At 42.5% G+C, this 20,724-nt stretch overlaps 1 protein-coding gene across 3 annotated transcripts in view; it reads right to left on the reverse strand.

The window, feature by feature from the left end:
* LOC130165228 (receptor tyrosine-protein kinase erbB-4-like) overlaps positions 1-20,724 on the reverse strand; it is a 220,736-nt gene that overhangs the window by 39,819 nt on the left and 160,193 nt on the right. For all 3 annotated transcript variants that reach the window (XM_056370290.1, XM_056370291.1, XM_056370289.1), the window contains exons 12-17: positions 20,026-20,231; positions 17,960-18,092; positions 13,037-13,130; positions 10,432-10,586; positions 5,841-5,885; positions 3,390-3,522 (exon numbers count right to left, since the gene is read on the reverse strand). In XM_056370290.1, coding sequence (XP_056226265.1) covers positions 3,390-3,522; positions 5,841-5,885; positions 10,432-10,586; positions 13,037-13,130; positions 17,960-18,092; positions 20,026-20,231 — 766 coding nt within the window. The remainder of the gene's footprint in view (positions 1-3,389; positions 3,523-5,840; positions 5,886-10,431; positions 10,587-13,036; positions 13,131-17,959; positions 18,093-20,025; positions 20,232-20,724) is intronic.

Here is a 20,724-nt window from a genome sequence, read left to right on the forward strand (position 1 = left end):
TAAGGGAGAGCACCCAGAATGTCTATAATAACCCTTCATTGCACAGGAAAAGAAAGTTGCCATGACGTTGGTTTGTAAAAATAAAGATTTTGAGTTTCTTGCCTCATCTCGCTTCTTTTAGCCAATGCTGCTCGGATCATGACTTGTAAAAACAATACCCAAACAAATATCTATCTTTTAAAGGTGACATATCCTGATGTATCCAGCATCAACAGACAGTTTTAACTATATGCTTTGCTTCCTCATCTGGTGGGACATTATTTAGAGACCAAATATGAAATGAGATCAAATAAAATGCGAACCAATCTGTCTAAAGTCTAAAACTGAGCCAACTATAAAGATGATTCCCTGACGTTCCATGATTACTGAACAGATTTTGTAACTGTTTTTTTTTTATTTTTATGGCTGAACCTGTACATCAAAGAGAAAAGTTGTACTTTTCTGTTTGATGTACAGGTTCAAGACGGCATATTTGGTGTCTTTTGAATCACTGAGATCTTAAGTTGAATATAACATAAGGTTGAGTTTATTTGAACAATGCCTGGCTGCACTACATTCATTTGTAATGATGTCTCATGAGTCTGTTCAGTCAGCCTGCCCAGGGGTAAACAATGGGAGCTGTCCAGCTCTCCCCAACGCTGAAATCCTCATAAGATAGCAGAGGCCAGCACGAAAGCAGTGTGAGAGCTATCCACAGCCTGTGGTGCTGAAACACTCACACGGCGCATGTCTGTACAAAGCAGCTTGAAGAGGACCTTGGGGGCAGGGGGAGGAACAGAGGGCGATTCCAAGCGCATTAGTCCTGCTTCATTGGGCTGGGGTCAAAGTTCAAGGCCTGGGGTCGTGCTGCAACAGTGAGGGGACTCTGCTGTTTGTGCTGTCTCTCCCTGCGAAAAGCAATTTGTTTTCAGGGGCTTCTTCAAAAGGCACCACAGTGTGAGACAGGCTTTTTTATATTAGCCTCTATATTTCTCTCAAGGTGAGAGAGAGAGAGAGAGGGAAAAACAAAAACAGAAAGAGAGAGTTAAAATGATAGAAGAATAAAGTGTCTGCTCGCAAGGGAGACAGATAAATAGAGATACAGACATGAAAATGGAGAACAAAAAGAGAAGGAGGTGAAGACGCCAGAAAAGACATAGACAGAGAATAGTAAAACAAAGAAAACAATGAAGAAATGAAACAGCAGTGTGTTTTGCAAGTCAACAAAGTGCAACAGTGATATGGAAATGATAGCTGAGTGCTCAGATCACGTTTTGACAGCGCATACTGGAGGCATCTTTTTCCTGTCTGATACAAGAGGTGAGCTCTGTGTTTAAAAAGCTAAGGCAGATAGGGAGAGAGAGAAGGTGGTTAGGGGGTGGGGGTGGGGGAGTCTCTGAGCCTTCGCTGTCCCCAAATCCCTCACCCAGACAAGCTTGATCTCCATTCACAGACACAGACTCAGCTCTGTTATTCGTTTGAATAGAGAATCCACATTCACCAGCCGCGCTAAGCCTATCGCACGGTTTCATCAGCCAGAAAAGAGCCTCTGGAAGGTGTGATACAGACTGCAAGGAGTGCAGGTTTTTTTAGCATGCTGGGTGGGTGAGAGGGGAGAACAACATTCAGAGGGAAAGTGAACAGGGGAAAGAGGAGTATCTGTGTGTATGCTCAAAGTATGCGCACAGGATATATTCAAGCGAGGGATTTAAATTCAAGTGAGGTGAAGAAACAGACACCTTATGAAATGAGTGCTGGCAAAAAAAATCAACAGCATTATGCGTCCTGTAAGCATACGACCACCTCTGAATTTTCACTTAATACAAATATATACTAGTATTTTGGATTGAAACCCTTCAAATGATGGCTACAGATTACACATTCACCTCTCTGCAGGCACAACATCATAACTGTCAGGTCATTCTTTTAGTCGTTGATTTTCTTCTTCATCATCCAGCTAATGCTCTTACACACAGTGACCTAGAAAGACCGAGCAGGGTCAGTGCCATGCTTAGGACCACTGCAACACGGCTGCTAATGTGCATGCATTTGGGCCATTGTGGGGATTGAACCCATGACCTACACTTATTGAGCGGTCTGTTTAACCTGTAGGCCAACCTGCCACAGGCGATAAAGATTTTATTATGTCTAATTACTTTTAGACCCAATTAAGTCTCTACAGAGAATGGAAAAATTGACTCAGCTGGTTATATTTCACGTTTTCCTGGTGGAGTATTGAGCCAAGCTTTGCAGGAGCAAAAATCAGTCTCAGGACAACTTTATAAAAGGAGATGCAAAAGGGGCAAAGAGGATCTCCTTCCAGCCTGATCCTCTCCGGCCCCTCCTTCTCCATGACAGTACATTAGCGAATCTGCTTGGACTGAAGCCTCCCCTCCCGGTCAAGAGGCTGTCGGAACAGGGCTCGGTTGATTAAGATGGATGTGCGTGGCCGAGATGAGGCAGAAACTGCCCATGGCCGCCCTCCTCCAATTCCCATCTCTGGCCTGACAGCTGTCTATAACACTGCTGCCTCTACCTGTAAATTATCCTAATGCAGACTGACATGCAGCCTGCCCCACTCCTATAGGCAAGGCCACTCAGCGGACCTGCAGTGATGACATAACTGCTGGGCCACACACAGGAAACAAAGGGGAAGAGTGTCTTGTCGCAGCACAAAGGTGATCAACCAGAGCATGAACACACATGTGCACATAAACCCTGGACTCACGTACACCTCAATCTCTGACTTTCTCCTTTGAATATAAAGTCGGCTCCAGTGTCTAATGCTTCCCAGAAATGAACCTTTCCCAAGGCCAGATCAATGGGCGATGGCAGTAATGCATAATTTCAAAATCTTCTGCTCACTGCGTGGTTTGGCTAAGTACCATGGCCAAGGTTTGATATTTCAAGGTTTACTTATGAGTCTAGTTGTGTTGGCATCCATCTGAAAAACTGCAGTGAGGTCAAGGATCAAACTCAAAGAGAGAGGGAAGTCCAGCAACAAAATCTAAAAAATAAGATTAGGGGGAAGTCCTTACAAAGAGCAGTAAAGCATTGAAATTACCAATTCAAGTGTCTAGTTTGTGTTTGTTTGTCTCGTTTAATTAAGAGACCTCAAAAATAAAACTTTTTTTTTTTTTTTGTAACATTAATAATAATGTAGCAGTATTTAAGGAAACTTTTCCCAATTTCCTCTCTGGAATCTATAAAATTCATTATACAGCAGTAATTTGCTGATGATAGCACAGGACAAATCTATGACTAATTTATTCTGTAGTTGCAAATGCAACAATTAATTCTCCAATTCTGTATCTTATGACAAAAATGAACTCAAGTTAACAGTGTAAGAAAAACTCTACAGTATTTTCAGCTGCTCTAACAAGCATAAATTATGACCTCTATCGTCTCACCTCTGTCTCTAGGAATCGCCTCAAGGCCCTCTTCTTCTTGATGCTTTTGCGTCGAACGTACACGGCCACACTGAGCGCCAGAATGACGATGATAAATAGACTTCCGATAATGCCAGCTGCTATTAGGGGTGTCCTGTAGAGACAACGGAAGAGAAGAAACATTAGGCCTGCGTAGGAAAACGTTAAGAAACTAAAAGGCACTTTGAAGAAAGTGCAAACCTAAGCCAGTGCTGATAAACTCTCCAACCTGCTGTTATACTTTAAAATAGTCTCAGCACCTCAGACTGAACCCGTGAACCTGGAGTCAGGTCGTCGGCTTGATTGGCTGCAGCTAAGAAATACGATGCTGGACCACAAAGCTCTAATCAATCAGCCTATTTCCCTTCGATCTGAGAGATCCTTTGATGCCAATGGAACCAATGGATAAAACAAACAATGAGCAGCTTGTTTTCAGTCATGTGTGCTCAACGTTTGATGATTAAAACGGCTGCTTCTTGAAACTATCCACTGCAACCACCCAAGACGCCTTCATGTGACTGCTGGGAGAGTTTGTGCAGCTTCTGTCCTCACCTTCCTCTCACACCTCCTCTCATTTTGTAGCTTCACTTTAAGATCAAAAACAAGCTCGGTCCCACACGCACACGGCTGCTTTTAGGATAAAAAAAAAATAAAAAATGGTTCCATTTCCACTGCCATGTTCCCAAATAGGCCAACACTACGAGCACACGGCTCTTCACAGGTCAGAAGAAAAAAAGAAGCCTTTGATGGTGTGTGTGCTCCTGTTGCTTGAGTTGGTGTAGAAGCTACAGCCTGTGCTAAGCTGGACTGGATTTCCTTGTGTTTCAGCGGAGTCGTCTCTATCGTGGATGAAATAACTCAAACGTCAAATAAGAGAGGAACTAAACGTGCCAATCCATCACAAATTGCCTGCGAGTCTTTTGGGGGGAAATCTGCTTCAGACAAGCCTAAAGGTCGGCAGTTAAAAGCTCCTTCTTTTCTCTAATGATGGCACTAATGCATTTGCCATTTACATACCTCTTGCACTTGAGTCTACTGTTATGTTATGCTACCACTCAATTCTGTCCTTCTATTACTCTGTCTTTCTTTATTCTTCCCATCTCTATTCATCTCATCAGTGCCCTCTTTTTTTTTTAGCATAACACCACCCACTTCTACCTGATACTTTAAGTTCAAAACTCTTTTAGCTGTGAAGGCCAAGGCCTAGAGCTAATGGAAGACTCATGTAACGTAGAGATATGGCAGAGCAAGGTGCCGCAGTGTTTGCTGTATCGATTGTGATGGACTTAAAGAAGGGGGATCTTGAAATTTACAAAGAGGCTGAGGGCTTCGACATAATCAGATATACAGCCATGTGGTGAATAGTAATGCAGCAGTTTGGAATTATTAGGTCGGAAGGGGGTTAGAGAGACAAGGAGAAACATCGACAATAGAAAGAACGTTGTGGAATAGAGATAAAAAAATATAGAGAGGAAAAAAAGGAAAGCAATTTAGAAAACTAAAGACAAAAACAACTGAAAAGGGAAGAAAGGGAGGAGAAAGAGACGTGTGCATACAGCGCAGGAGACGAGAACGAAGGGAAGAAAGAGGGAGAGAGCTGAGAGAAAACAAAAGGACGAGGTGAGGAACTGGTGGCGAGACAAATAACAGAGAGTGAGAAAGCAAGGTGAGAGACAAGGGAAAGGACTCCTCTAATTAGGAGGAAAAGGTTTACAGCAGAACAGGCGACACGGGGTCATCAGATGAGACGGGGGAATAATGCCAGTGTAAAACAACTCGGGGACAAGAGACTCAGCAGAAGCCTCCCAGAGGAAAATAAAAAGGTCTCGTTTCTGTTTCCTCTGTTTAAAAGGAGCTCCGGACCCTCTTTCATGGGTTTAGCTGGTTTGGTTCAATTCTCATGAGTTCTTCACTCTTTTGAATTTGCTCTAAATGTAAAGATCACTCGCTTTTATGGTAGTTGTTGTTGTGTCCCCCGAGATAATCACACTCCTCTTGTTGATATTATGTTGATGGATTATTAGAATCAGTGACTCTAGCAGTAGAAATAGTAGAGGTAGTATGGTAATGTAGTAAGAGAGTTTCGAAGTCTCTGAGGGCAAGTCTTTTTTCTTTTCAAAGCTCCATCAAATTTGTTTTCAAGAGCAGTCTCAAACTTTAATAAAAATAGGGCTGCATGTGCGCTGACACAGTCCAAAATCTAAGTGACACAAATTAGAGAACAGAAAAACAGAGATGAGACTAACAAATACACAAAAAACTGTTATCTTTCAAATGTATAAACAAGACTGACAGAGCAACGATGCAGCGCTGTATGACTTGTTAATGAGTGTGACGCGAGACCGTTTCTAATAGGGACTTTTTAAGAGCGCTGGCAGGATCTGATGGTTGTCTCCATGGCCCACATAACAAATGTATCCTGAGATCCCTTACCTGTCCATCATCCCAACACAATCTTGAAGCCTTGGCCCGACGCACCTGCAGGGGCAGACAAACCAGAGAGATCATCCATTAAATCAGGAACAGGTTATGAGTAAACCTCATGTTGTCTTTCCGCCGTGTCAATCAGCTGTCACCGGGCAGGGACCGGTGGAAAATTGAATCACAAGCACGGCTGACCGCTTGTCAATATGACAGAGAGAAGCATTTTGGTGGGAAAGCATTGTTCTTGTTTGATTTACGCGACATTTAAATAGTTAATTTTTTTGGGACTGAGAAAACATTCCTGACTCATTTGGATCTCAGAGCATTTGCTAACCATGGTACTCTGTTAAACCTGCAGGGAAAGTAAAGGGAAAACAGACAAATTCAAGTCAAAGAAACTAAGGCGCTCTCTCACCATCTGAGTATATGTACCTTTCTTCACTGTCAAAGCTGGAACTAAGGGATGAGGTTGAGAAATACTGGGTGTGATGTTGTGGACACGAGGTAGATCCGCTGTCAGGTAAGTGTAGGTGTCGTGTAGATGAATAAATTCCAGGGTGACTGGGTTTACTGTTGAGCCTTCGAGGGGTGTTAGCAAGCTAATACAGCCCCATCATAGCTGCTTTACTAACATCTAAGCCAGGCCTTTTCCATAAATACAGCTGCTTCTACATAAGTGCGACAGACTACCATTCTTCAGATAATTATCACCTGACTTTGCAATTCCCCTCAGCCCTAGGGAGTATTTTTTACTGTCTTTTAGCTCATTGTTTTGGTTTTCGAAGGTGCCACTTCATTCTTGCTGATCCCATCGTCGTTTTCTGCCCCAGCATGCAGCTGTTTTCAGCATAAAAGGTCTGAAAACTCCACCGTAAATGACCTTGCCTTGCCTTTCAAATCTTTTATCTATTTTTTAATTTGAAATTAAGAATGCCTCGCTTCTGTATTTGCTGTTTGACTGGCTCATGGGCTTCTCTCTGTGAATCACCATCTTTAACAGAATCACATTTACCCCATCTTTTTTTCCTTTCTATCCAAACAATCAAAGTCACTAGAACGTAGTGCTGTTACCACTCTGATCACTGAGAAGAGGAGTCTTTAACATTAGGTAAGCAGGAAGTGATTAGAGCAGACTCTTAGCTGCTCATTAATTCTCCCTCCTTGAGTGGAGGACTTTGAACAGCAGGATAGACAAAGGAGAACAGTTTTTGAATGCTTCTGTGTGTGTGTGTGTGTGTGTGTGTGTGTGTGTGTGTGTGTGTGTGTGTGTGTGTGTGTGTGTGTGTGCCTGCAAGCTGCATGGGCACACAAGACACAACAAATTATATAGCAAATTAGGAGAGCAGGCTAACTTTGGAATTAAATCTGTGACAACTGTGGCTCCTCCGAAGTCGCTTTGTTGTCAATTAAATGGTGCACCAAATCGCTAATTAGCAGGCAATCAACGTCTGTATCCGATGTTGTCTGTGTGTGTGTGCACAGGAGCCCCATAGTTTCCTTCCTGAGTCAACAAGAGAACAAAGGAGTGGTCTTTAAATAAACAGCACAGCTCATCTGCCCTGTTCAAGTGTCTTTTAGCCCGATTCGGACTCTTTGCGAGCTCTACAGGTGCCGTCTTCCTCCTGACACTGACCTCTGACCTCTGAAATGTCTCACTTTGGCTCATACCCCTCAAATCCCCTGCCTCAGCTTTTATCTCGATGTTAATCCACAGCACCCTGTGGCTGGAGGGCAGGACAAAATGACAGGGCACGATGAAGGGGTTGTCATGCCAACGACAGATTCGTCTTCACAGCGTCAGGAATGTGTGGGTGTGTGTATCAGTGCGAATGACAGCTGTCATGGGAAGAATTACAACCTCACACTTAACCTCTTCTCTGCTTCCTACCTTTACTTTTTTGACACTCATCTCCCCTGCTTCTTTTGCATCCATTACCCTCATGTCTTCTTTACCCCTATTTTCCCTTCTTTACCCCATCTACTCTTTAAAAACTCCTTCATCCTGCCTTTTTAAAACTGCACCAACATTATCAACAGTAAAATAAAATTACCTCCTGCTATGTGAGACAGAACATGCAGTCCTTTCCTCCTCACATCATCTCTCCAGCCATCTTTCTGTTGCTAGGTTTCAGCGCTCTAACTTTATTTGCTGAGACCACCGTCACGCAGCCCACTCGCCGGTCATCTTCTCTCTGTTCTCTGACCAATCCACCGACTCTGCAGCTGCTTCCCTCGTGGTGCCCTCCCAGTAATAGTGAAAAGGTAAAAGGCCAAGGTCTCAAGTTCAAAGTCACAGCCACGCTGACTTCAAAGATAAGCGAGGATGGAGATGTAAACCCGGCTGGTAAAGAAGGCACATTTTCTGTTCTATCCACAGACTGCATGCTTTTGAAGAGTAGTGCTGCTTTGGTCTGTTGTATTAGACAGCTGAGTAATGGCTAAGCCCTGGGTTTATTTACAGGTTTCTATGCAGCCCTGCATTTTGACTTTTAGCACTCAGATATCTAGTGGTCATATTAAGTAACTATGTATATAAGTCTGTCATCTGTATCGCCCTTTAAAGGTCCCATATTTTATTGTTTTATTTTAAAGTGTTGATCCATAAGAAGATATATTTGTTTCAGTACCAAAAACTATCTCAATATAGTTTTAAATCTCCTCTCTCAGGAATCTCTCTGGAGCTCTAGTAACAACAGGTCGGTGAGCCAATCAGAAGAGAGGAGGGTCTGAGTCAAATTCTGCAAGGTTGGATGGTTGGTTTAAGTGGGCGGGGCTTGGGGCATGGCTGAGAGTGGTCACTGCTTCATTGTGACATCACAAAGTTACAGGAAGTCCTGACGGCTCGTTTTACAACTCAGTGTCTGAATACAGGCTGTGTGCATTTCTCTGTGGACTGAGCTTTGACAGTATGAATATAGAACCTAGACCTGCTTTATAATGAAAAAAAGACATGGACATCTACCTTTATACAATATGGGACCTTTAAAGTATAAAAGGAAAGCAAAAAATGCTTTGTTGCCAGGAGCTACAGCCAGGAGATGGTGAGGGAAGCTCTACACAAAGACTGCTAACAATGAGCCAAAGGTAAAAGGAAAATAATCTGCATGAACTTTAGCGGAGCTAGTATGCTGGCGTTTTTTATCTTTGAGGCTAGCTGGTTCCCTTTGTTTCCAGTGTTTATGCTAAGCTAACTGGCTGCTGGTTATAGCTTCAGTTCGCGAGTGGTATCATTCTTCCCATCTAACTCTCGACATGAAAGCACTAAGTGTATTTCCCAAGATGTTGAACAACTGCTTTAAGCTCAAAATTGCATCAGCTACTTAGCCAAAACTAAACAAAAGTTACATCAGCAAACAACAGATTATTAATTAATGTAATTAATGTTTCGTCTAAAAATGTCAGCAAATAGTAAAAAATACCCATCATAAGTTCCCAGAGCCCAAAATTGTGTCCTCTAATGGCTTGTTTTGTCAGATCATGGCTGAAAACCAAAACATATTAAAATTCACGCTGAAACAGAAGAAAAAAGCAAAAATCCCACAGTTGAGAAGCTGGAGCTAAAGAATGTAACCAGAGAATGCTCAGTGTTTTTGCTCTAACAAATTAATCACTCATCAAAATTGTTGTAGATTTATTTTCTACTGATTAGCTGCCTAAAAGCTTCCAGTGCTAGACTCCACAGTCCCATCTTACCCATCTCTCAACAACTCTTTCTGGTTGTGTACAGTTCCAAACAGGGAAAAACCTCATTGGTTTTTTGACAGCACGACCAGCAGGCATCCTCTTTATAGTTCTGGTATAAGCAAAATAAATCCATTTCTTTATTTTATTTTAGCAATGTCACACAGAGAGAACACTGTCCTGTGGCTACAGTAACTCTATAATGAGGTCGATTGGGTACATATACAGCGTAATGCAGAAGATTTGAGAACACTGTTATGATAATTTTATGCTCATTTGGAGCTCTTCAGGTGACCTTTTGCACCAGTTCTGATTTGTAACTTACTGTGATCACAGATGAATTGGATGCACTTTGTTCCAGCCAATATAACATGTATTTTCCAACAGAAGAATTTCTTAATGTAGCTCTTGCTCTCAGGTAAATCTCCCACCCACTCCTTCATTTGTGACCTTTCCTCGCTGTCTTTCTGATCTTACATTTTCCCACTGTACTCACCCCCCCCCCCCCCCGTCTTCATATCTTCCTTGTACTAACTGTCATTCTGCACTTATCCCTTCAGTCAGAGTTCATCTGCACTGTACTGCACATGGCCTTAAGGGTCAATGTATTCTGCTCCTGACCGGTGGGCCCCCAGGAGCCAGCTACAGGTCAGGGAATCTACTAGATTCAAATAGGCTGCTAGATTAAGTCATCTGCTCTCCCTCACTCTTTCTTTCGCTCACTGCCTGGGAGGGAGGCACTGCATGTCCACAAGGCCACCTGGGTGCAATGCAAGCGTGTCTTCATGATGCTTTTAACAGCATAAAAGCACCTAAACCAGAGGGTGCTCAGGAAAGTAGGAAGGCCAGCAAACACTTAAAAAGAAATTCATGAATTTTTTGTACACAGACACATCTTTATGTACCATTCTGCTCTTACCCCTGGGTACAGTTGGCATGGCAGGGATGACACTCATTGTTGGCCTTGGCGTATTTGAAGATGAAACTGTTGGCTCCCTGCAGCCCGTCGGGGCACTTCTCCACGCAGTTGGGTCCATCTTTGAAGTGGAGACATTTTACACACTGGTCCGGGCCCTGGGAGGAGAGCAGAACAAGGAGGAGGGAGATGAGAGGGTGGGTTAGGAGGAGGTGGTGGACAAGGGGAGAATAAAGAAGGAAGGAAGGAGGAGGGTGCAGTAAAAGGATTAGTAAGAGGGAAAGGGGCGGTTGAACAGTGAGCATGAAATGCAGAACAAAATGATGGGCGGAGGTGAAGGAAACCAGCAGGAAAAAATAAAGTTATGGAAAATGGAGTAGGATAAAGCAAGAGGGAAAATAGAGAAAAATATATGAGAGGAGAGAGAAGAATCAAATTCAAACATGGGGAATCATGTCAATTTGTTCAATTCCTAGCACAGCTAATGCATCTAGCAGGACCCACATGAAGTCCATTCAGTGATTTATAATGTGTCGAGTAAAACTGTGTAGATTGTATTCCAATGCAACCTCTGTGAAAATGGGCAAAATGCATATGGAATCAGGTCATTTCAAAGAACGGTACATCGAGGATGATGGAGGAGATGACAAGTGGTAACTGAGCATGAGCTCAGCTGCAGCAGAACCATGAATAAGTAAGATGGATAGCATTGTGTGTGTGTGTGTGTGTGTGTGCATGTGTATAAAAGAAGTAAGAGAAGAACTGACTCTACTCAGTGTGTTTATGCTCGTGTGTGTGTCTGAGGCAACAAAGATGCTGACTTGAGTGTTAATTTACAGCTGTGCACAGATGCGTGTGTTTATGCCTGTGCGAGTCGAAGCCCCGTTGCATCCTGGGAGTTCTGGTTTTGTTGCTAATGACGACCACAACTGACCTGATGGACAGCTTCTCACACGGTTTGACACATTCAGACGCACGCTATCAATAAACATTATTCTCACTTTGCATCTTTGTGCCAATGCATGTGTGTGTGCGCACCACTGTGGGTGCATACAGATGTCTGAGAGCATTCAAGTATGTCCGCGTATGCCGTATGCATGTGTATTTGTGTGCTAGGGCGCCTGTGGATGATTGACTCTGGTGTTATTTACTACTCAACTGTGACCAGCATCTCAAAGTCAGCAGCCTCTGTGCATCCTTGAGGAGTCTCTCTCTCTCTCTCGGGGCAGTCAGAAAAGGTTACTCACACAACTACTAAATTCCACTAGATAAGTCGTGCAGCACATTAAATACAACTTCCTGTTATGTAACACTACACATGTAAAATCAACCTTTACGTATTGTGTAAATCAAACTTTCCCTGGTTCTTGAAGGATAAAGGTAAGATAATCTTACCACAGATAACAATGTGCCTATCTGCAGTGCTTTTTGACATCCTTGCCTTGTCTGTGTGCTGCGGCATTATTAATGATATGAATAAATAAACGCTAAGTCATTTCCTGAAACAGCTGGGCACTGTAGTTTTTAGCAAAAGCTGCTCAAACATGAGTAAATAAATATTTGTTCGGGACCATTTTCAGCTGCGGATTAATGCACATTTGGTGCACTAGTGGGTGTTTATGGCACCAGGATGGTGTAAGTAGGTTTAACTGAAAATAAGCTACATTACCAGAGTTTATTCTAATACTAGAACATGCCAATCAGTGCAACAGCATGGCTATTGAAAGTATAAACTATTTCCAAGCAATAGCCTTTTAGTGTTTTCATAATTTGCTTGGGTTTTGTCTATCTGCAATTGCATGTGTTTTCTGAAGTCACCCACTGTACTTACTTCGTAAGACAATACTTCGTGGACAACTTTGGTTTTGGTTGTTTTGTGGGATTTGTTGCCTTTATCTTAAAAAAAAAAGCAATTTCAATTTATGGCCCCTTGTTGTAGTTTTCAATGGCCTGAGGGGTTAAAAAATATCCAGAAATTCAATAGAAAAAAGCACATTTGCAAAAACAAATATTCTTTTGTGTTACAGAAATAAATATCTTGTGCTATTCTATCCCCCTAATCAGCCAGTGACCCTGGTTTGGGAACCTCTGGTGTATAGTATTACACTGCAAATAATGAAATGACTCCTGCAGCCTTGCATGAGCAGATTTATTTGTGCACAAGGTGCTCATGGGTGCATGTTTTTTGTGCATCTCTTCTGACATTCTAAAAGGGAAATTCTAACATTTTGGAGAGTTGTGGTGTGATCACACCAGAGACTAACAGTGACTTTTTGGGAAGGTCAGAAACTAATCTCATTTTGCTGTTTTGAAAGTGTGTATGTGTGCCTGCCAAAAGCATGCCTCCTAAAGTGGCCACAGTAGTTTATCATTCCTCCCATTAACCTACCATTCACCTCTGCAAACACAGCACTTATATCTTCTGAAATCCTGCAAAACAAGATAGACTCCCACAAAATAAGTTGGAAACCCACTTTGGCACGTAGAAGATATGAGGCTATCTCGCACAGAAAAATGAGAGGAGTGGTTTTAAATTTTAAGTGAAAAACTCTACCACTGGAGAAAGCTGAGTTTGAGGGTGTCCGAAGGGAATTCAGGGGTGTCTTACCTGGCCAATACATGTCATGGTGTTCCCATCCATCTTCTCACATTGGCTATCACACTCCAGACACATGGATCCATTGGCAAATTCACGAACTTCCCTGATAGAGATAGGGAAATAGAGATAGAGATGCATGTATTATAGATTTGAGAGCATACCCATATTAAAATATTGATTAAGAGCCTGCTTAGGGAGGATTTTGAAGTATGCTGTGTGTATATCGGCACAAGCTGTACATGGGAGGCTTTTGATTTTAAACCAATGCGTGATACAGCAGCGAGAAAGCAAGGTTAAACCTTCATTTACTCATGCACATCTCCAAGAGTCCTACTTGTACTGACTACTAGAATGCCCTCTGGTAAAGGGGCATGCAGGGCAGCGAGCTGCCTAAGACTATTTGGTCAAGTTAAAGGCTTAGTATGGTCGATATGTGAACAGAGAAGGAGCATGAATAATGAACAGCTTTTTAAATCATGGGCAAACACGAGGGGATGCGTGGAGGGATGTGGTAGTAAGATGAGAGCTGGTGGGAGGGAATGGGAGAAAAGGAGGGTGGCAGAAGAGGCCAGGGACTGTATTTTGCTTTGGGTAAGGTGAGGGGGGAGGAACAGAGGGAGTGTGCGAAGATGAGAGGAGAAAAGGTTAAGAAAGGCAAGCAAGGAGGACAGAAAGAATAAAGTTCAGTCAAAGAAAGTTTCTTTTCATCCCGTTATCAAATCATTGCAGCTTGTGCAACTGGTAGACGTTTTATTTGTACAGATAGAGAGATGCATGGAGCTCATGATGGTTTTGTTTTTCCACTTAGACTTCTAAAGGAATAGAGGTAAGCAATAGAGAGTTTAAACACTGGAATTACATCAACGCAAGTTTCACAGAGCCTGGAGCCATATTGTTGAATCCTCATATGTGTACATGTATGTGTGTTTGTGTGTGCATGCATCCAACGGATCTATACATTTCTCCCTTGTTTGTGTCTGAATCGGCGCATTATCTTCTTTTTTTCCTTTTTTTTTGAAGTGTCTGGGCGAGCAGTTGCTGGCTGCTGTCGATAACAACTGCTGCCCATCAGAAACACTTTTCACATCAGAGGGATCGATCAGCTGATCCAGAGGATGGACACCCTCAGAGGAGGATTCACCCAGCTACAAAACAAGCCCCTTTCTCACAGCGGTGGGATAATGAAAGGAACCCTGTGTGTGTGTGTGTGTGTGTTTTGTTTGTATTTGCATGTGATGCTACTGGGGTGAAATAAAGATCCAACAGATTTCGGCTTGTGAGCTGTTTTTATGCGATCCTGCACTGGGAAACTTAGATCTCCTGTGGGTGTTTTTGGAATAATATTAGAATTAAGTCTGAATAAAGTCTTAAGTGGTTTTAAAAGCTGCAAGACAAGACAAGAGAGATTCCGACACTCTAGAATTCAATTACAAATTAAAGGGCGACAAACATGAAGATTAAATCTCCAAAATTTACTTCTGCTGAGCCATGATGTCAGGGCAATGGTTTGTGTTGCTCACAGCAGTTTGTCTCATACACGTGAACATACAGTGTGAAATTGTGTCCTTTTATTAATGATGTCTTCGGCGGACTCAAATGAAACTCCCATTGCTCTCTTTACATTTTTCCATTGTCTTTCTTCCCCTTGTTCCAAAATAAATTAGATTTCTCTCCTGGAAGCTCAGTCCTGGGGAATCCTTTAGAAAAGAGCCCAGGCAGTGGAGAGTTATCTCTCTCGCTGCATGAGAAAAAAAAAAAAAAAACATACATGGAGGAGAATGGGTGAGAGACAAAGACCTCGGCAGCGGTGCTCTCTAGGGTCATTTCCATTCCGTCAAAGCCGTTACTCCTGATTGGGCCCCTTCACGGCTGGAAGTGTGTGCCAGTGGCCAACCGTGAATAGCCTGATGGGGGATTAGCCCTTTTTTAGCAGGAATTTAAGCAGGACTGTGGCCACCATTCAGACCTCTAGGAAACCAGAGCATGGCCAACCCACCAGAGCAACTTTTTTAATTAAACACTTTCAACGCCTCCCTAATCTGCTTCCTCCCCCAACCCCAGTAGACATCATCTCAGACGCTTTCTTTTCCCCCCTCGCACTCCTTTTGCTCTTCCTTTGTTTTATTCAACAGACGTATAAACTGAAGGGAATTAGTGCCTTTCCTCATTAAGAATGGAGACATAACGAGGGGCGAGCTGAGGAATCCTTAAGGTTTAAAAGCGCCAACCTGAAAACTTATTTAATGAGCTAACGCTATATTCTTTAGAGATATCCAGTCTAATAGAATAGATTCAGAACAAAGGCAGATATTGAGTCAATTTATGCTCTATACAGTAGAAAATCATCTATAGTAACTAAACTCAGTAACAGTAGAGATAGTACCCATTATTCATATTAGGTATTTAGTCTTGTATACTTCTATATTGATACTGTGTCTTCCATATATTTGTAAAACACAACCCTCAGCTCTCAAGCATAGCAAGCAGCTTGCTCATTAGCAATGTGTGAATATGTAACCTCCCATTTTGTGCAACAATTTACATGTCATGTAATTTCATTTTTATTTGTATCTATAACATAATCTTGGAGGCAAGAGTCATATAATAAAGAGAAATATGATTTTTTGGCCAGTCAGTGTAGATTTCAAACAAATCTCGAAGGTTTTTAAACCTTTAACTTCTCCATTCTTTGCGTTGCTTGGGAGTTTACCACGTGTTTATCACAAACAGGTGGTAAACTCCTTTCACCGTTCAGTTAAAGTGCTCAGGAACAAATACTCATCACAATCAAAAGTGATGGCAATTAAACCAAACTAGGACTCAGAGCTCTGAATGGCAGTGTTATTCAAAAGGTGCAAAAAACCATCAGGAGAACTGGAGAGGAGACAGAATTACTTTGAAAGTTAATGCCAACAAAAGTGGCAGATGAAAGCCGGCTGTCTGTATTAAAGCATGGTCTGTTATTTTGCTGTCTTGTAAAATAGGAAACTGCTGAAACAGTTTCTCTCTCTCTCTCTCTCTCTATCTGTGCTGGATTAGAGTGATGTTATATTTAGACAAATCATACAGCAGCCTCCACTCACAAACCCTGAGATAAAGTTTACCATTTTATCAAGGGTGACAGTTAATACAGTAAACACTGTACCCAGAGTAAAAGGACAGGCTTGTCCTCTCTTTCTGATAGACAAGTATATTTTCATTCACAAAGCTCTTAATAAATTACAACCCTATATTGTACAAGTATTAGTTGAGAGCTCATGGTGCTACTAAATCGGGTTTAGATGTGGGTTTAGTCTTTTCCTCTGCGCACAAGCACTGCAGTGATCCTTATTTCTGTATCTTTGTGTTAAAATTAAAAGGACATTGGACAAAATGAGTATTGATTTCAGGTTTATCTTGGGAGGAACTTGACTCTGTTCTGAAGGCTGAAACTTTGCTCTTTCAAGTCATTTTAAGGATCATCATATTTGATATATGACTTCTTTCTTTCTGCTTTTTATGTCCAGTGTTAGTCTAGATGAGTCCCTGGTTCGACTCCTGGGCGGCCAGACTGTTTGCCGCATCATCTCCTACTCTCTCCCTGAACTTCCTGTCTATTGGTTCTATCAAATAAAGGCACAAAATAACTTTAAAAAATAAAAAAAAAGTTTTGTATTGGTTTGAGAGAGACAGAAAGGATAGAGTGTTAAGTCACCAGGGAAAAGAAATACAGGTTATCCGGGAAGCGATACTTCATCTGTCAAAGATACATTTTTACAGCACTGGCGCTTGACAGGTGGTGACTTGTTACACCAGGCAAAGCTTTAGGTTATAGACATTTTGATTCCACATTCAGGCCAGTGACACAGAGCAAGAAGTGGGGCTGTCCAGCTTTACTTGTGATGCATCACAGTGACTGTATTTACAGTATAGTTGACGAGTGTGCTCCAGCAGTTTCCTGCCACGCGCCTCTCCCTCGCTCGCCAGTCTTCTTCAAAGCCTTCGCTCTGAGCTGTTTTCCCCGGCAACTTCAAAGCCTCCCTTCCACAAACGGCGCCGGGAAAGGACCGGCAACAAGTCAACATGACCGAAGGTTGCTCGCTCTCTCACAACCCTCTCTCGCACGCGCGCACACACACACACACGCACACGCACACACACACCTGGGGAAAACACTAGCTTGACATCGCTGCTCGGAGGAGAAGTCGCATTCATCTTGTAGAAGATGCTGCCGGTGCAGTCTTATTTTAGATGGATGCTTTCAAGTGTTGCGATTGACAACATCTCCTCATTCATTCAAGAGGAGCACAAAAGGCTGGAAACTACATCTACAAAGAAGTGTTTCTCCCCAGGTGAGTTGGCAGTGATCTTTTTGATGTGCCTCTTGGCAGCGGAAAGCAATGACCTGAATGCAATTATTCACACTGAAAACAGAACATCAGAGGATTGTAAGGGCCTTTGTCGCAAATGTCAGTCATTTCCCAGCTCAGAGCAGTAAACACTCATGTCTGTCAGCTCGAATGGGCAAGTCGTAATTAAATATAATACTTCAACAATATATTCAAATTGATTTTGGACAATGGATGCAAGACACAGCCAAATGTTCCTTTAACTGTTCACGTTAACTGTTCACAGTGTGAGATCCCTTATTGGTTCATCTCATTATATTCACGCCAATTGGCAATTAGACTCTCCTCCTCCAGAGCCCTTGAGGATGTTTTGACTTCATTCTCATGCATCAAAGCTGTTCAAATTGATTTTATATCCTCCACTTGTCATGTATGGCTGTTTGCAAGGGAATTAATGCAGTCTCCTGAAGCTCTAATGATGTGACATTGAGGAAAATGCAAATTTTTGGGTGAGTTTTAAAGATTTGTGTCAGATCAGCTCAAACGGAGTACTTGACACTTGTAAAATGTTTGTCCAGAGTGCACCGAATGACAGTTTACTCACCCGTCAAAGAGGTTGCAGGACTCGATGCAGGTGCGGCCTCGTCTGAAATATCGACAGGAGAGACACTGGTCCGGCCCCGGGCCCCAACAACCATCGTCCGAACACATCCGGTCACACACCATCCGCTGCTGAGCTGCGGAGAGAAAGGAGGAAAATAAATTTAAAAATGAAAAAAAAATAAATGAGCAAATACTGTAAGGCATTTACATGAGTACACATACATTTGCAGTCACACGCTGCTGTAGCCTGCAGATACCCACCCACACACATAATTCAATTCAAGTACAAAACATATCAACTTAGGCTTTATAGTGAGCATATTAGGTTATAGATTGAAAGTGTTTGTATGTGTGTGTGTGTACTGTATTCGTGCCTAAGAGATAAGTTGGTGTTGGTGCCTGTGTGTATTACCAGCATGTCTTTGCACATTTGTGTGTGTGTGTGTGTGTGTGTGTGTGTGTGTGTGTGTGCGCGCACGCGTGTGTGTGTATGTATGTATGTGTAGCCGAGGGGCATCCCAGCTGTGTAAGTAAACATTGGTATTCCTCACACCTCTGCCATTAAAGGGCTCTCCAACCAGAACCCTAAGTTCTTTTTTCCCCCAGTCAAACCACAATAATCGATGTTGGTCATCGGACTCGGCGTGCTCTCCATCCGGTGAGTGACACCCGCGTCCCCGGGAGTGTCGCCCGGTGGGGGCCAGACCTTTTGTCAACAGCCACACAATCAGTGGAAGACAGGGGGTTGAGTCTAATGAAGAGGCCTGTGTAAGGCCCCATCGATCGCACATACACACACACACGGCACTCATTAACTGGCTAATGATATCAACCGCAGCCTGGCAGGACCAAGAAAAACTATGGTGGCACGTGTGTGTGTTTTCTACTTATCTCTGTCACAGTGGGCTTTACTGGAAAGCACACATGCATGATTCATTCAAGTGTAACAAATATAAATAAGATCAAAAACATACTTACTTTTGAATAATAAGACTTTTATTTTCTTGTCACTGAGGGGCTCTTTGTGGTCAGTTTCCACCATCTGCAGCTAAACCACACGTATACTATTCATGGTTCATCAGGTATCCACTTCCCTGTGGCTAACAGCGAGCTTAATCCACCGCTGTGCATGACACATTAAGCACTTTCCTCTCAGGGAGCTGAATAAGGGCTTTCATGGCCAAGGCCAAGGAGCAAGAGACGCCTGCGATACCGTCGCCTTGGAAACAGGCATGTCAGTGTGCAAGGCTGGGGTGGAGCTGAATTTGCAAAGATATACAGGGAATCTATGTTTGGAATTAATTAGACGGCTAATGGGAGAGAAAATAAGAGAACAGGAAGACTTAATAGGTGTTTAGTTTTCCACTGCATGTGTGCTAAGATAAATGATTATGCGTATGCGTGATCGTGTAAGAGTGTCCTCTGCTTTAACCTGCATGATTCGCAGGTGCGTCAACATGCCAATACATACATGTTCATCAGAAATGCAAATGCAAAACCTTATCCTGAAATTTCCAAAATGAAAACAATGACACATCTTCTTTTAAGGCGGCTGATATCACATTAAACTAACTGCAAGAACTCGACTTGAACCCAAAGTTATGCTGCAGCATGTGCCCTACTTGGATGTACATCTTCTGCTTAGTGGCTGTGAGTTTGTTTGGCTGTCACAGAGTCAAGCTTTTTGCCGCTTAGGGGATTTTTTGTGTATTTGAATTTAATTAATTTGGGCGAATGTGGCAAATATTTGTGGCCTGAATAAGTGGGAATGGGAGATTACTCTCTTGGATGGATTTTGTATTCTAATTAAGTATTCTAATCAAGTTATTTATTAACTTTTTTGGACATTTATTACACTGAAATGTTGCGTAATAAAATTAAATAAGAGGTGTGGCTTTGATTTCAAAGATAAACCTCTCTGATATCAATAATTCAAAGGGTTCCACCTAAATCACAGAACAGCCATCCAACGTAAGATGCTGCAAAATTGCTTAAAATCTGAAAAAGCAGATCTATACAAATGGTGAAAAACTTGGAAATGAAACATATCCCCATCCCACCACTCACTGCATTCCCTTGGATCGCGGTTGTTGCGGATGAGGACTTTCTGGCTAGACGTCCTGAAGAGTGACGTCCAGTTGACGGTGTTGTAGAAACACAGGCGGCTGTTGTTGAAGATGTAGACGTTGCCGGCGCTGATCTCGTCCAACGACTGGAACTGCAGGGACGAGATCCAACGCTGCTTCAGGATCAACAGAGAAATACCGCTTCCACTGCAGGAGAAGAGAGAGAGGGAGAAAAGAGAAAACGATAAATTAAGGGAAAAAAGAAATGGGTGGAGATAGAGGTAGAGAGAGGGGAGAGAAGTGAGGAATTAAGGATTTAAGAGAAACAGTCAGGGGAAGATTTGGAAATAAATTTGAACAAGAGAGAAAGGAACAGAGGAACAGAGATAGGTAGAGGGTGAGACAGGTTTAAAAAATATGATGGAGAGGTATAGAAAGTAGATGAGGGGGTAGAAGGAGAAAAGGGTGAAAGATCATGAGGCAAAGAGATGAGAAATATAGAAAAATAGGACGTAGTAGTGTGGGTGAGAAAAATTAGGAAAGATGAAGGAAGAACAGAAGGAGACCAAGAGGAGGCGGAAGCAGACAAAGAGTGTTGATGGGATAATAGAAAAGGAGAGAGAAAAGAAATACAGCACAGTTGAAGAAGATGAGGCGGATGATTAAGGATGTCGCTCCAGTGCTAAATGAAAGAGCGTTG

This window comes from Seriola aureovittata, chromosome 24 (genome assembly GCF_021018895.1).
Source record: "Seriola aureovittata isolate HTS-2021-v1 ecotype China chromosome 24, ASM2101889v1, whole genome shotgun sequence".
NCBI lineage: Eukaryota > Metazoa > Chordata > Actinopteri > Carangiformes > Carangidae > Seriola > Seriola aureovittata.